This window comes from Rhinolophus ferrumequinum, chromosome 22 (genome assembly GCF_004115265.2).
Source record: "Rhinolophus ferrumequinum isolate MPI-CBG mRhiFer1 chromosome 22, mRhiFer1_v1.p, whole genome shotgun sequence".
In the NCBI taxonomy this organism is placed as follows: Eukaryota; Metazoa; Chordata; class Mammalia; order Chiroptera; family Rhinolophidae; genus Rhinolophus; species Rhinolophus ferrumequinum.
In genome coordinates, this window is record NC_046305.1 from 779,228 (window position 1) to 791,558 (window position 12,331).

Below are 12,331 nucleotides of genomic sequence, written 5' to 3' on the forward strand. Positions count from 1 at the left end.
AGTTTGAGAGGATAATGTGAGTATAGTGACAGAGACCCCTGGCCCCTGCTTGCCCGTGGAACAGTTTAGTGGACGGGATCGGGTGCAATGACAGTGCCGTAGTGGGGATGGGACAGTGGGCTTCCGTTTCCCCAGGACCACAGACCAGAGCAGCCTGAAGCTGTGATGTATCGGCCAAAACTGCAAGAGACTTGGGAGACCGGGCAAGACAGGAACGCTGCTGGAGTATCCAGGGACGGGAATGGAAATGCCGAGGCGGTGAACATTTGATCAAATGGACCCTTGTGAATATTAACAGTGAACATGCACTGTTACAGTGTACGAAGTCTCTGAAGTGTAATTAAACGTTTTTATTGAGCCCCTGAGCTTTGGCGCGCGCTTCCTTCGCCGGCCTGCGGAGACAGTGTTGAAGCTTATCACAGCTCTCCGCCCGCCAGTGCACAGCCCTCCGCCTCCGGCGCTTTCCCCTCCCCGCCGGTGCCTCGGTGATAGACATTCCGCTGCTTCCAATCGGGGGCGTCCAGTGCCGGGAGCAGCCAATCGGGGACTCCGGTGGGCGGGGCGGCCGGGCCAGTTAGATTTGGCGGTTCATTTCAACATGGCGGAAGCGAGTGATGTTAATGTAGGCGGCGGCTGTGAGGAAAAAGGGCCCGAGGGGTCGTCCCCGGAATCGGTGCCCCCCGACACGACCATTTCGAGGATGAAGCTCCTCGACACCACGGTGGACACTTTCCTCCAGAAGCTGATCGCCGCCGGCAGGTAAGGTGGAGGAAGTGAGGCTGAGAACAAGTCTCCCAGCGGGAGCGGCCAAGAGGAGCGCGTTTGGCCGGCCGGGGTCGAAATCCCGCGAGATTCCCGCGAGATGGCCTGGGCGGTAAACCGACCGGCAGCTCAGTCACGTGGGTCGCGCTGTTGGAGGGTTGGCCGGCCGGCTGTCCATCCCGGAGCCTCCGGGAGTCACGTGGTGTGTGCCCAAGCCGGTGACGCGGCCCACCTGGACCGACTAGCTGCCTGACGTGTGGTCAGCCGACAGGAAAGATGCCGGCTTTGGAGTGAGATCAGGGTTCAGATCACGGCCCCGCATCACGTAAGCAGGGCTTACCCGCGCTGCGCCGCAGCCCCTCCGCAGTAAAACGGCAACAGGAGGACCTTTCTCTGAGGGCTGTTTGGAGAATTCTAATAAATGAGTAGATACACAGACAGCGCTCAGAACAGGGCCTGCCACATAGAAAGCACTAGCATTTTATTTATCGTGGGAATAATCCCTTCCCTGGGTGGTTGTGAGGACTAAATGTGTTACCATAGAAACACTTTCCTGTCTTGCTTTTTATTTTATACAACAGTATTATAACGATATCGGACACTTTAAAGGAAGAGTTTTGTCCATGATCCCAGCGCTGAGCACTTTAATGCTGAAACACACATCAGAACGTCAAGGGTTTGGCCCCCGCCTTTTCTCCATCGGCCCCCAAAGTTCTGTCCTTCGACCTCATCAAGACGCCCATCTTCTCCCCTGTGGGTTTCTTCCCGCCCTCCTGCTTAGACTTTAGGATCCATTTCTTCACTCATTAATTCCCTCAGCGTATATCTGAGTGCCTAGTCTGCTGGGTAGCTGGTCAGGTGCGGGGCACGGGCCCAGCAGACAGGGCCCCCTCTCGGAGCTTGCGTTCAGTGGCTAGAGACGTGCAATAAATACAACACTCAGAGCTTGGGGAGGTAATTAGCAGGTGATGTACCAGCAACTTGGCAGAAAGGAAAACACTAGTTAGGATGGTTAGGGGACACTACTCTGGGGACACTGAGCTGTAACTTGAAGAATAAGAGAAAGAACTAGAAAAAAGCATTTCAGCAAGGGGACAGCTTGTGCAGAGGCCCTGGGATGCTCAGGGCATTCTAGAAACCGGCAGAGGCAGTGGCTACAACATAGTGATCAGAGGGAGAGTGAAATCAGAGGAGGCTGGACAGGCCGGGAACAGCCTTATCCTGCAGGGCCTAATTTCCATATAATGAATTTGATAAAATAACTCATTCTTTTTATGGACCATTCATGACACACATTCATTATTACGTCAAGGTACGTTCCCTCCCTTGATGGGTTGATCCTTCCCTACTCATTCTTGCCCTCCTCTTCCCTCCTCAGAGACCCTGCTTTCTGTTGGCTGTATGTCCTCTATTTATTCACTTGTTCATGTACCCATATTTATCGACCGTCTGCAATGTCCCAGGCTCTGTTCTAGGAGCTGGACATGGAGCAGTGATCAAGACGGAAAGGTCCCTGACTTCATGGTGTAGAGAAAAATCAGGGTAAAGAAATAGGAAGCAGTGTGGAGAGGCTCCGGGTTAGGGTGAGTGCAAGGAAGTGACATTTGAGTGTTTGTTTCCATGTAAAATATGTTGTTTTGTCGTATATGTTTTAAGTTTATATGAAAGATGATTGTGCTGTCTTTTTTCACTCCACACCTTTTTTTTTTTAAAGAAAATCTAACCATACCCTGTAAGTGCATGTAGATCAGAGCTTCTCAGGGCCTGTCATCCGTGATAAGCACGCAGCACTCACCCACTGCCTCTCGTGGACACCTAGTTATGCCAGGATGAATGCCGTTGTACATCCCCTCTCGAACGAGTGCTAGAATTTCTGTGAGGTCGGTAACGGAGAGGGGTGACTGGGCCCAGCGGTATACACTTAGCTGTGTTTGTCAGACTGCTCCCCAGAAAAGCTGTTCCTCTCTCCAGCATTCTCGCCATCTCTGGGCATCTGCCATTCTAACACCTGCTGCTCTGAAGGTGTGAAAAGGTATCTGTTATTTGAATTGGCATGTAATTGGTTTGGGCATTTCCTGTTGTAGTTGGTAGTCATTTGGTTTCCTCTTCTGTGAACTGCCTGCTCATTTCCTCCAGCTGTTTTTTTAGACCCTTTTTTTTTTTAGTTGGGGTTTTTATCTTGATTTCCTGGAATTCCTGGTATAGTCTAGAAATCAATTGCTTGTCAGTTTTAGACTGAAGAAGATTTCTTTCTCTGTCTAAGAGGTGTTAACTTTGTCTGTAATGTCCTCTGAGGAACAGAAATCTTCAATCAGGTAAAAAAATAACACAGATTGTAGTTTGTTTGCACTTTACACCAGGAGGATAAAGCATAAAGAGAAAAGCGGTCATCCTGGGGGACGCCCCCACAAGCTGGATGGATCCCCATGACGCTCCTTTCTCAGCCTCCAGACTAACTCAGCATTCCTCAGTCATAATAAATTGTTAAGTATCGCCTAATAATTTATTTTTTAAGCCCTTACTTTTCATGTAATTATACTTTTCCCCTATGGTTTGTGCTTTTGGGATCTTGCTTATAGAGGCTATCCCCACACCTAGGTCACAAAGATAATCTCCCATGTTTTCTTCTGTTGGCTGTTTTATCATTTTACTCTCTACTGAAAACCTTCCATCTGCCTGGATTAAGGTGTAAGGTGGTGGTCTCGGCCAGTCTCATTTTTCTAGCTTTCCCAGTTACTGTCACCTAAACAGTTCATCCGTCCTCATTGCTCTCTGGAGCCCCCGTCTGTCGGATGGCTGGGCCTCTCTTCTGCCCCACTGAGCCCTTTGCCTGTCTTTGTGTGGGTGCACTGGGTTCTTAACACCAGGCCTTTGGAACAAACCTTAAGTGTGGTACAAACGAACCCCCCTCTTTTCCCCAGCTGTTTGGATACCTTGGTTTTTTCCTTTTTTTTTTTTTTTTAAAGATTTTATTGGGGAACAGTGTGTACTTCCAGTACTTTTCCAAGTCAAGTTGTTGTCCTTTCAGTCTTAGTTGTGGAGGGCGCAGCTCAGCTCCAGGTCCAGTTGCCGTTTTCTAGTTGCAGGGGGCGCAGCCCACCATCCCTTGTGGGAGTCAAACCGGCAACCTTGTGGTTGAGAGGACGCGCTCCAACCAACTGAGCCAGCCGGGAGCTCAGCGGCAGGTCATTGACTTCATTCTAGTTGCAGAGGACACAGCTCGCTGACCCATTGCCCAGAGCTCGTGCGCTCTAACCAACTGAGCTACCCGTCCGCCCGGTTTTTCCTTTTAAACTTTAAAGTAAATTTTCTGGTTTCTCAAAATACTCAGCTGCAATTTTGTTGAGATTGTAAAGAACTTACAGATCAATTTTGGGAGACTTGGTTTGGCTCGTGCTCAATGTTTGTTAAGTGAATATATGAATACAGGTATCCCGATGATATTTTAAACCTTCATGCTAACATTTATCAAATCAGAATTCTTTTTAGTTCTTTTTCAGAAAAAGTGTCCCAATTTCACATTCTCACTATTAAGTTTCTAGCAGCTTCCAAAGAATCCAAGCAATAAAAGGTTAACCTAAGACCTGGTGACCTAAAGCTGTAACAGATTAATTTCTGAAAGATAACTTTTTAATGCAGTCTGCATCATAAATCAGTTCTCATAAATCAGTGAACATTTCCGTTTGTTATTTTCCCTCCTCCCTTTCTCCTTTCTCAGGACCGGCTGCCCAGCGCACACAGCTGGGGAAGGGAGAGGGAGAAAGACCAAACAGAGAAACATTTCTTAACGAAACGGGCACAGTGGAAGTGGAGAGCATGAATTTCTGTCACAGTGATCCCCAGCTTCTGTTTGTCTTTTGTTTTGTTTTTTAATTGGGGAATATTGGGGAACAGTGTGTTCTACCAGGACCCAGCAGCTCCAAGTCAATCGAGTTGTGGAGGACGCAGCTCAGCTCCAAGTCCAGTTGCCATTTTTTTTCGATCTTAATTGCAGGGGGTGCAGCCCACCATCCCATGGGGGAGTTGAACCGACAACCTTGTTAAGAGCTCACGCTCTAACCAACTGAGCCATCTGGTGGCCCCTCCTGAAGCTCAGCTGTAGCTTGTTGTCTTCAATCTAGTTGTGGAGGGCGCAGCTCACTGGCCCATGTGGGAATCGAACCGGCAACCCTGTTAAGAGCTCCCACTCCAACCAACTGAGCCACCAAAGCTTCTATTTGTCTGGATCTCAGTCTTCTCTGCCCCATTTCTTTATTGGGACTGAAGCGCCAGTCCCCGCCTGCCCTCTAGTGGACAGTGTGTGAAATAGGCGCTCAGTTGGGCAAGAAGCCCGTTCCTATGGTGAGGAGGGCAAGCCGGGCTCCTTTAGCCCAGCCATGCTGGCTCGTGTTTACTTGTCCAGCCTCCCACCTTTCCGTGCCTGCAGTCTGTCTGCACATAAATCACCAGACTGACAAATCAACGAATCACCAGAGCTCGATCTGGGCTCGATTTTTTTTTTTTTAAGTTTTATTAGGGAATATTTGGGGACAGTGTGTTTCTCCAGGGCCCATCAATTTAGTTGTGGAGGGCGCAGCTCAGCTCCAAGTCCACTTGCTGTTTTCAATCTTTAGTTGCAGGGGGCACAGCCCACCATCCCACGCAGGAATTGAACCAGCAACCTTGTTGCTGACAGCTGGCGCTCTGACCAACTGAGCCATCTGGTGACCCCTCCAGAAGCTCAGCTGCAGCTTGTTGTCTTCAATCTAGTTATGGAGGGCGCAGCTCACTGGCCCATGTGGGAATCGAACTGGCAACCCTGTTAAGAGCTCCCACTCCAAACAACTGAGCCATCCAGCTGCCCCTGGGCTCGATATTTTGAAGTCATTTTTTTTTTTAAAGTTATGTGGTAATTCACAGTGAGTTTTTAGTGCAAGAAATGAAATGCTTTATCACCGAGTTCAAAACCAGTGAGGGTGTGTCAGCGCATAATAAGTATCCAAGAGGAAACAATTGGTTTAAATCAGTGAATGTAGTCATCTTGGTTTTGAAACTTGGTAACTGCAGTTTTTAAAAGCTGCTTTTAATTAATGATAAACGTAGCATGGCGAGGGAGGGGGCACACTTCAGCCTTTTCTCTCGTGGGAGCCAGTGGGTTCTTCCTGCAGCTGGGTCCTGTTCCGCACACGTGACTGTCCCCAAGGTGCCTTTTACCGAGCACTTGCGTTCTGCAGGGGAGGACACTTCTCCATTGTGGGGCGCCCCGGGCCTGAGCGTCCTGCACTTCCGAGGGGCAGGGCTCTGAAGCTGGCGAGAGCAGTGGCCGCTCACGGGCGTTCAGCAACCCCTGCCCGGGGCGTTGTGCGAAGCGCTTCCCGTAACCTCATTTACTCCTCTCGGTGGTCATGATTTATGCCACAGATGAGGGACTGGGGCTTGTAGAGGGAAAGAAAGTGTCCAGCTGGTGAGGGGTGTGGTGAACTAAACTTCTAGCAGGAAGTGTCTCACAGTCCATGGAAGGCAGGTCACTGTGCTGGGCGCCTGTAACATATGCCCATGCTGGGGGTCCACATCCAAAAACACTGAGAGGAAGATGAGGGATCGCTTTGCTTCCCCCGTGCTCCCTGGCGCTGGCCTCGGCTGGCCACCTGCCCTCCTTGTCTTTGCAGCATGTGGCCCTTCACTTTCACTGCATCCTCAGACCCCAAGGGGGACAGCAGAGTTCCTGAGCAGCACTGGTGGCGGAGTTTGCCTCACCCCTGCCCCGGGCCCTGAGCGGCCAGCTGCCCGAACTGAACTGAGAGGTGCCCAGCTCAGACCCTCCGCCTGTCATGTGGGCTGGGAGGAGAGACAGGATCTTCCACGTCCAAGCCAAACCCATTTCAAGCCACAATTACCCGGTTTCAACTTCAGCCCCACTTGTCAGGCGTCACGCGTCCTCCCACGTCCCTCCGTGCAGCCACAGACTGCGTGGCTGCTAGGCCAGCAGCAGAACAACAAGATGTCTGGGGCTCTGCTGAGGGTGAAAGGCCCATTGTCTGCTCTTTGTATTGTCCTTTGGTGCCTCGGTTTAGCCTCCAGGGTGTACTCAGATCAAATCTGTACCATCCGAAAGGTGAGCGACTGTCACCCTCTCCCAGGCGTGCTGCTGGAGGCTGGCGAGCAGCTCTCCGAGAATAAAGCCACCCCCTCACTTAAAGATGACCCCATGGTTCCGTCTCAGCCCCGTAACCCCCGCAGCAGCCTCCACAAGTGTCATCACCGCATTCACGCGAGGGTCTCTGTCTGCTGCCATGTCTACGGCAGCGTCGGGGGCCGCGCCACCCCCTGCCTGGTGGGTGACACGGGTACTCAGTGGGCGATCGTGGAAGGGCAGGGCCTGAGAGGCAGAGAAGCCTGTGAGCAAACGGGAGGAGGAAGAGAAGACAGCTGGGAGAGTCATTCACTTCCAGGATTTCTTTGTCCAGCAACAGCCATTGGGAGTGTGCTGGATACCCTTTGACCTTTCCAGCTACTAGGGATGTGTCAGTCAAGTGCTCTCGGCTGCCACGACAGACGCCGACTTGAAATGGCGTGACCAATGAGGAAATCCGTTACCTCACTAGCAAGACGATGTCTTTGGAGACCCCCGATTCTTGCCTCTTTCTGCTCTGCCTCCTCCTGAGGGATAAACTGTGCCAGGCAGGGCCCGCAGCCGCTGGGAGCAGGAGGCATCCCCTGGGTACGGTCCCGTCCCAGGGCAAGGGCACCGGTTCCTGCCGGGGCTCTTTGTAGGAGCAAGGAAACCTCACAGAGGCCACGTACCCGTCCTAGTCCAGGCCTGCAAGGCGCCTGGGGTGCCTGAGGTCGTCACAGTGTGGTACCCAGACCAGCAGCACCTGGGAGCTTGTTAGAAACAGGGTGGGGCCCAGCCATCTGTGTTTTAACAGGCCCTCCTGCTGGTTTAATGGTCAGTAAAGTTTAAGAATCAGAAATGTGGCTGGATTAATGGTCAGCTGAACTCAGCTGGGACTCTGCTGAGGGAAAGCGGGGGCCTGGTAGGTGCGAGCCGTCCCCTGTGACTGGCTGGTGTTGCAGATGAGACGGGTTGCGTCCCTGCCTCTACCCGGGACGATGACAGCCTAGACCTGTGATGAGAGCCAGCGGTGCCCAAGTACGAGCGCTAACTGGTGACTGGCCGCGTTTGACTCCCGCTTTGTCTCCCCGACTCCAGCTACCAGAGATTCACCGACTGTTACAAGCGCTTCTACCAGTTGCAGCCGGAGGTGACACGGCGCATCTACGACAAGTTGGTGACCCAGTTGCAGACGTCTATCCGGGTGAGTGGCAAGAAGCCCAGCGGGTGCTGTGGGCTTGCGTCCTGCCGCCAGCCTGCCAGCCCCCTGAAGGCAGGGCCCCTACCGTCCGCCCTCTGGGTCCTGCTGTCCCTAGAAGTGTCCTCTGTGTCCAGCAGGCTGCAGTGACAGCTGTCCCTTCAAATGACTGGGTATCTTCAGTGCCCTTTCTGTCATTGTCCTGGATGGGAATTGAGTGTTGACATGTTGTGTGCCCACCAGCCCTGTGAGGTCAGCGAGGGCACGGGGGTCACTCTTCTTGTGTCTCCAGTGCCTGGTGCCTGTCCCAGAGGGGCGTTTCGCCAGTTGTTGAATTCATGGGACTGTGCACTAGAGGGGACCCAGAAAGGATCTGTGTCCCTTGGTCCCAGAGGACAGTGAAACCCCTGCTGTCACACTCCAGGATGGGTCCGTGTGGTCAGGCCGCAGTGCCCGGTGAGGATGGCACCGAGCCCCGCTGCAGGCGCTCTAAGTGTTGTCATCTTCGCCTTTATGCTGTGAAGTCACATGTGGGCAGGTGGGTGTTTGTCTGAGGACACGGCAGCACTGAGCTGGCTCCGACCGGGCTGCGCGCTGTTGGCAGTTTCACGTGTTTCCGCTCGGGGCTGGTCGGCACCGTTCCGCTTCCTCCTCGCCCTTCAGGAGGAGGTCTCTGACATCAAAGCGGAGGGGAACCTGGAGGCTGTCCTGAACGCCCTGGACACCATTGTGGAAGAAGGCCGAGGCCGCAAGGAGCCGGCCTGGTGAGAGGGGCCGGGGGTGGGGGGGAGACCACAGTGACACCACGGTGCCCTCTGGGGAGGGGAGCCCCAGCAAGCGCGAATCATCCAGGGCTTTGAGGTGGATTGAGGGGGCCTTCCTGGGGATTCTGCTGCCGGACCCCTCTGGCCCGTGGAGAAGAGGCAGGAAGGGTGGGAGGAGGCTGAAGAGCGGGCGTGGGGTCGCGTCCATGAGGCTGGCCCGGGCCCCTGGCTGCTCTGCCAAGTGTCAGCCAAGAACGACACACAAAGGCCGGCTGTCCTGCTGGAGTTGGAGGCAGAATCCTCACCGCTGCGCCCTCCCCCGCCCGCCCTGTGCCCTGCTCCTCCAGGCGCCCCAGTGGGATCCCAGAGAAGGACCTGTGCAGTGTCACCGTGCCCTGCCTCCTGCGTCAGCGGGACGCCCTGCAGCGCCGGCTGCAGAGACAGGAGGCTGAGAACAGGCAGCTGGCGGACGCCGTCCTGGCTGGGCGCCGGCAGGTGCAGGAGCTACAGCTACAGGGCCAGGCCCGGTGGCAGGCCTGGCAGGTGGGTGTCCCAGCCCTGCCCTCAGGCACTGTCCCCTGGTGCAGCAGAGGAGACAGCAGGCCCGGAGAGAACAAGTGACTTGCCCAAGGGGCCGGCAGCTCCATGTCTGAGTGGGGTGACGGGGTGACCCTCTGCAGCCCGGCCGGCTGCTCCATGTCTAGTTCCTTCACCACACATGCAATGTGGTGGCCTCTGGGGCTTCACATTGAAAACATCCTGCATGCAACATGTGTCCTTTCAGGGTGGACTGAAGTTTTGAAAGCGGCCAAGGTCACTTGGGGCCAAGTTGGTGAATACGGGGAAGGGGGTGTTCAGGCCGCTGACGGACGGCAGGTGTGGCCGCAGCGTGCGACATGCGCTTGCTTCCTGGCTCACAGTGTGGTTCCAGAAGAGGGTTTCTAGGAGGGCCTGAGCAGCGGCACCCCTCTCGGTTCACCCCTCATCTCACGTCCAGCCTACAGCCATTTGATGGCTCCCTTCCTGGGGCAGGCCCTCCTGTTCACAGGGGAATGGGCCCCAAATCTGAGCTCCTGGATTCCTAGGGCTTCTCTTCCAAGGCCCGGCAGCTGAGCCTCAGGACCCCACCCCGGCCTCAGCAGGGCCCCGAGGCTCGGGCAGTGGCAGGAGGCTTGCTCTGCCCCTCGTCCCCACATCACAGGCCGGCCCTGGGGGACGGAGTGGCAGCAGCAAGACGACCGAAGCCGTCAGCCTGGTGCTGTCTTGTGGGGTGGCTCCCGCAGCTCAGAGTTGTGTCTTGGGCATTTGTGGGGCCACCCCGCTGAGTCCCCTGGCTAGATGCTGCTATGCCATTGCCACTCTGTCACCATGAGGCTCCAGTCACTCCCCTGTCTGGGCCCTAGCTTCCAAGTTGGCCAAATGATGACGCCCAGGGCCCTGGCATCTCAGCCCCCTGCTCTCAGGGCCGCCTCTGCCATGGCAGCTCCAGGCCCATCGGCTGATGGCGTGGCCCCTGCTGAGACCCGTGCAGAGCTGCAGAGCGCACTTCTGCACCAGTACCCGTGTCTGGCCCAGCGGAAGTCCACTCACTGCACTCGAGACGTTCCTGTTAGATAGGGCAGTGGGCGCCGAGACGGAAGGAGACACTGGGGCCCCTGGGGAGGCCCTGGCTGGGTGGCTGCCGTAGACACCTGCCGAGCGGGGACTTCTCACGTGCCTGCCGGGCCTGGGGAAGTGGCCCTGGAGGGGAGGCCGTGCAGGGGAAGGCGGTGGGTCGTCTCCACTCCCAGCCTGTCTCTCCGCTCCCATTCATGGCAGGCTCTCCACAAAGGACGCAAGGAGCTGGTGGCCGTGCTGAGGGAGCCCGAGTGAGGGAGCCGGCAGGGACCAGGAGCAGAAGGCGCCTGAGAGCAGCTGAAACGGTGCCCAGTCCCTAAGCAGTGATGGAATGAGTTGGGGGACCAGCCTGCACAGGCCCCATCGCCACTGTGCCTTGGGGCTCCTGGGGGATCACACGCGCTACCTTCAGATCCCATCCTGTCGGCTTCTAATGGGGTGATCAGCTCCCACCCTGGGAAGCAGGCTCCATGCCTCGCTCCCCTGGGTCCCCCTCCCCCTGTCCCCGAGCCTTCCCTCCGGCCTGGCCTGGGGAATCTGCCACTGATTGCCCCCTTGCCAGCCAGCCCCAGGCCCCTGGCTGTGCTCTCCCACATCCCCACATCCGTAAATAAACTTCCTCCACTCACTACACTGTAATCTGTGGACGCTGCTTCCGCCGGGGCCTCTGGCGGCTGCGGCCCCTCCTGGGCTCCCTCGGGTCTCGGCTGCAGTCCAGAGCCTCCAGGCTCAGTGGGGTGGCGGGGGTGAAGCCCTTTGTCACAGAAACCAGGACCCCGGGGTTCCCTGAGGTGAGGACCAGCTTCCAGGTGGTGTCCCTGTTCAACCCAGCCTCCCCTTCGATTTGATGGTTTGAGTTAATTCTGAGGAGAGCTCTGGGGGGGGCCCGGTGCTCACAGAGCAGGTGGGCTTCTGGGTTCCCACGCCTGGGCCAGCGGGTATGGGGGTTCAGCGAAGGTGGGAAAAGTGCTTCCTCCAGACCAGCGAGCAGAGGGGAGGGGAGGGGAGGGGTGGGGCAAAATGTTCTTCCCTCGTGAGGTTCTCCCCCTAACTGGAAACAGGGTTCGTTGGGTCTGTGGGAGCCCTGGGGACACTGACACTCAGAATTCAGGTGGCCCCTGCTCACCACCCCCACCTGGCCCCCTGCATCGAGCCCATGGTTCTCCTGCAGCTGCAGCATCCAAACATCCAGCTGCCCCCTCGCCCCCCACAGGCCCTGGGGTGGGGTGGCGGGTGCTGTCAGGTGAGTGGGTGGGGAGAGGTCACCCTGCCGCCTCTCCAGGCTCAGCTGTGGGACAGGGTTTTTCAGGCTGGATGTTTCCCCTGGAGGACAGGTCCCCAAGGTTGTTCCCACCAGGATCGGGGGTTAGGAGCACTCAGAGGCCCTGGGAAGGGCATAGGATGGGGGTCCCCATCGCACTGACCCCCTTGCCTGCCCCAGATGCAGGCTGTCCTTATCTCGCTGGCCCCACTTCTGTTGGCTTTGGGCTACCCAGCCCTTCCTCCTGGCGTGATGAGACCAGCCGCCCCCACCAGGCCCCGCCAGGCCTGCGGCTGGTCTCGCAGGGTGAACGAGGACACGGCCGGCACTCCCTCCCTGGGGTTTGGCTCCTGCCCACGGCTGACAGTGGAAATCATAGTACACTGCAATCTGTTAGGCCTCTAGGCCCCCCACACCCATCCCCCGCTGAGGGAGTATGGGGGCTGGGGCACCCAGAGGCTGGCGGTCCGCCCACCCTGTGCCCTCACTTCCCCGGGGCCTGCCCTAGCTCCAACCACAACATCCTTTGGGGTTTGGCCTGTAGAGCCGGGCGGATGACCCCCAAATAGCCCTGGCAGAGTCCCCCATGACCCGCCTGCACCGTGGTCAGCCCCCCGCCCAGCCTTTGGGGTCCA

General features: G+C 56.2%; 1 protein-coding gene across 1 annotated transcript; it reads left to right on the forward strand.

Moving 5' to 3' along the window:
* Nucleotides 1-466: 466 nt before the first annotated feature.
* On the forward strand, nt 467-12,306 carry PMF1 (polyamine modulated factor 1). The gene is made up of 5 exons (XM_033093368.1): nt 467-759; nt 7,955-8,060; nt 8,718-8,818; nt 9,166-9,361; nt 10,637-12,306. Exons 1-5 carry the CDS (start codon nt 599-601, stop codon nt 10,688-10,690), a joined length of 618 nt encoding a protein of 205 aa, XP_032949259.1. The 5' UTR covers nt 467-598; the 3' UTR covers nt 10,691-12,306.
* The last annotated feature ends 25 nt before the right edge of the window (nt 12,307-12,331 follow it).

Coding starts and splice junctions, on each gene's coding strand:
- PMF1 (XM_033093368.1), top strand. CDS start 599: ATGGCGGAAGCGAGTGATGTTAATGTAGGCGGCGGCTGTGAGGAAAAA. Junction 760..7,954: donor AAGCTGATCGCCGCCGGCAG/GTAAGGTGGAGG, acceptor CCCCGACTCCAG/CTACCAGAGATTCACCGACT. Junction 8,819..9,165: donor GGCCGCAAGGAGCCGGCCTG/GTGAGAGGGGCC, acceptor CTGCTCCTCCAG/GCGCCCCAGTGGGATCCCAG.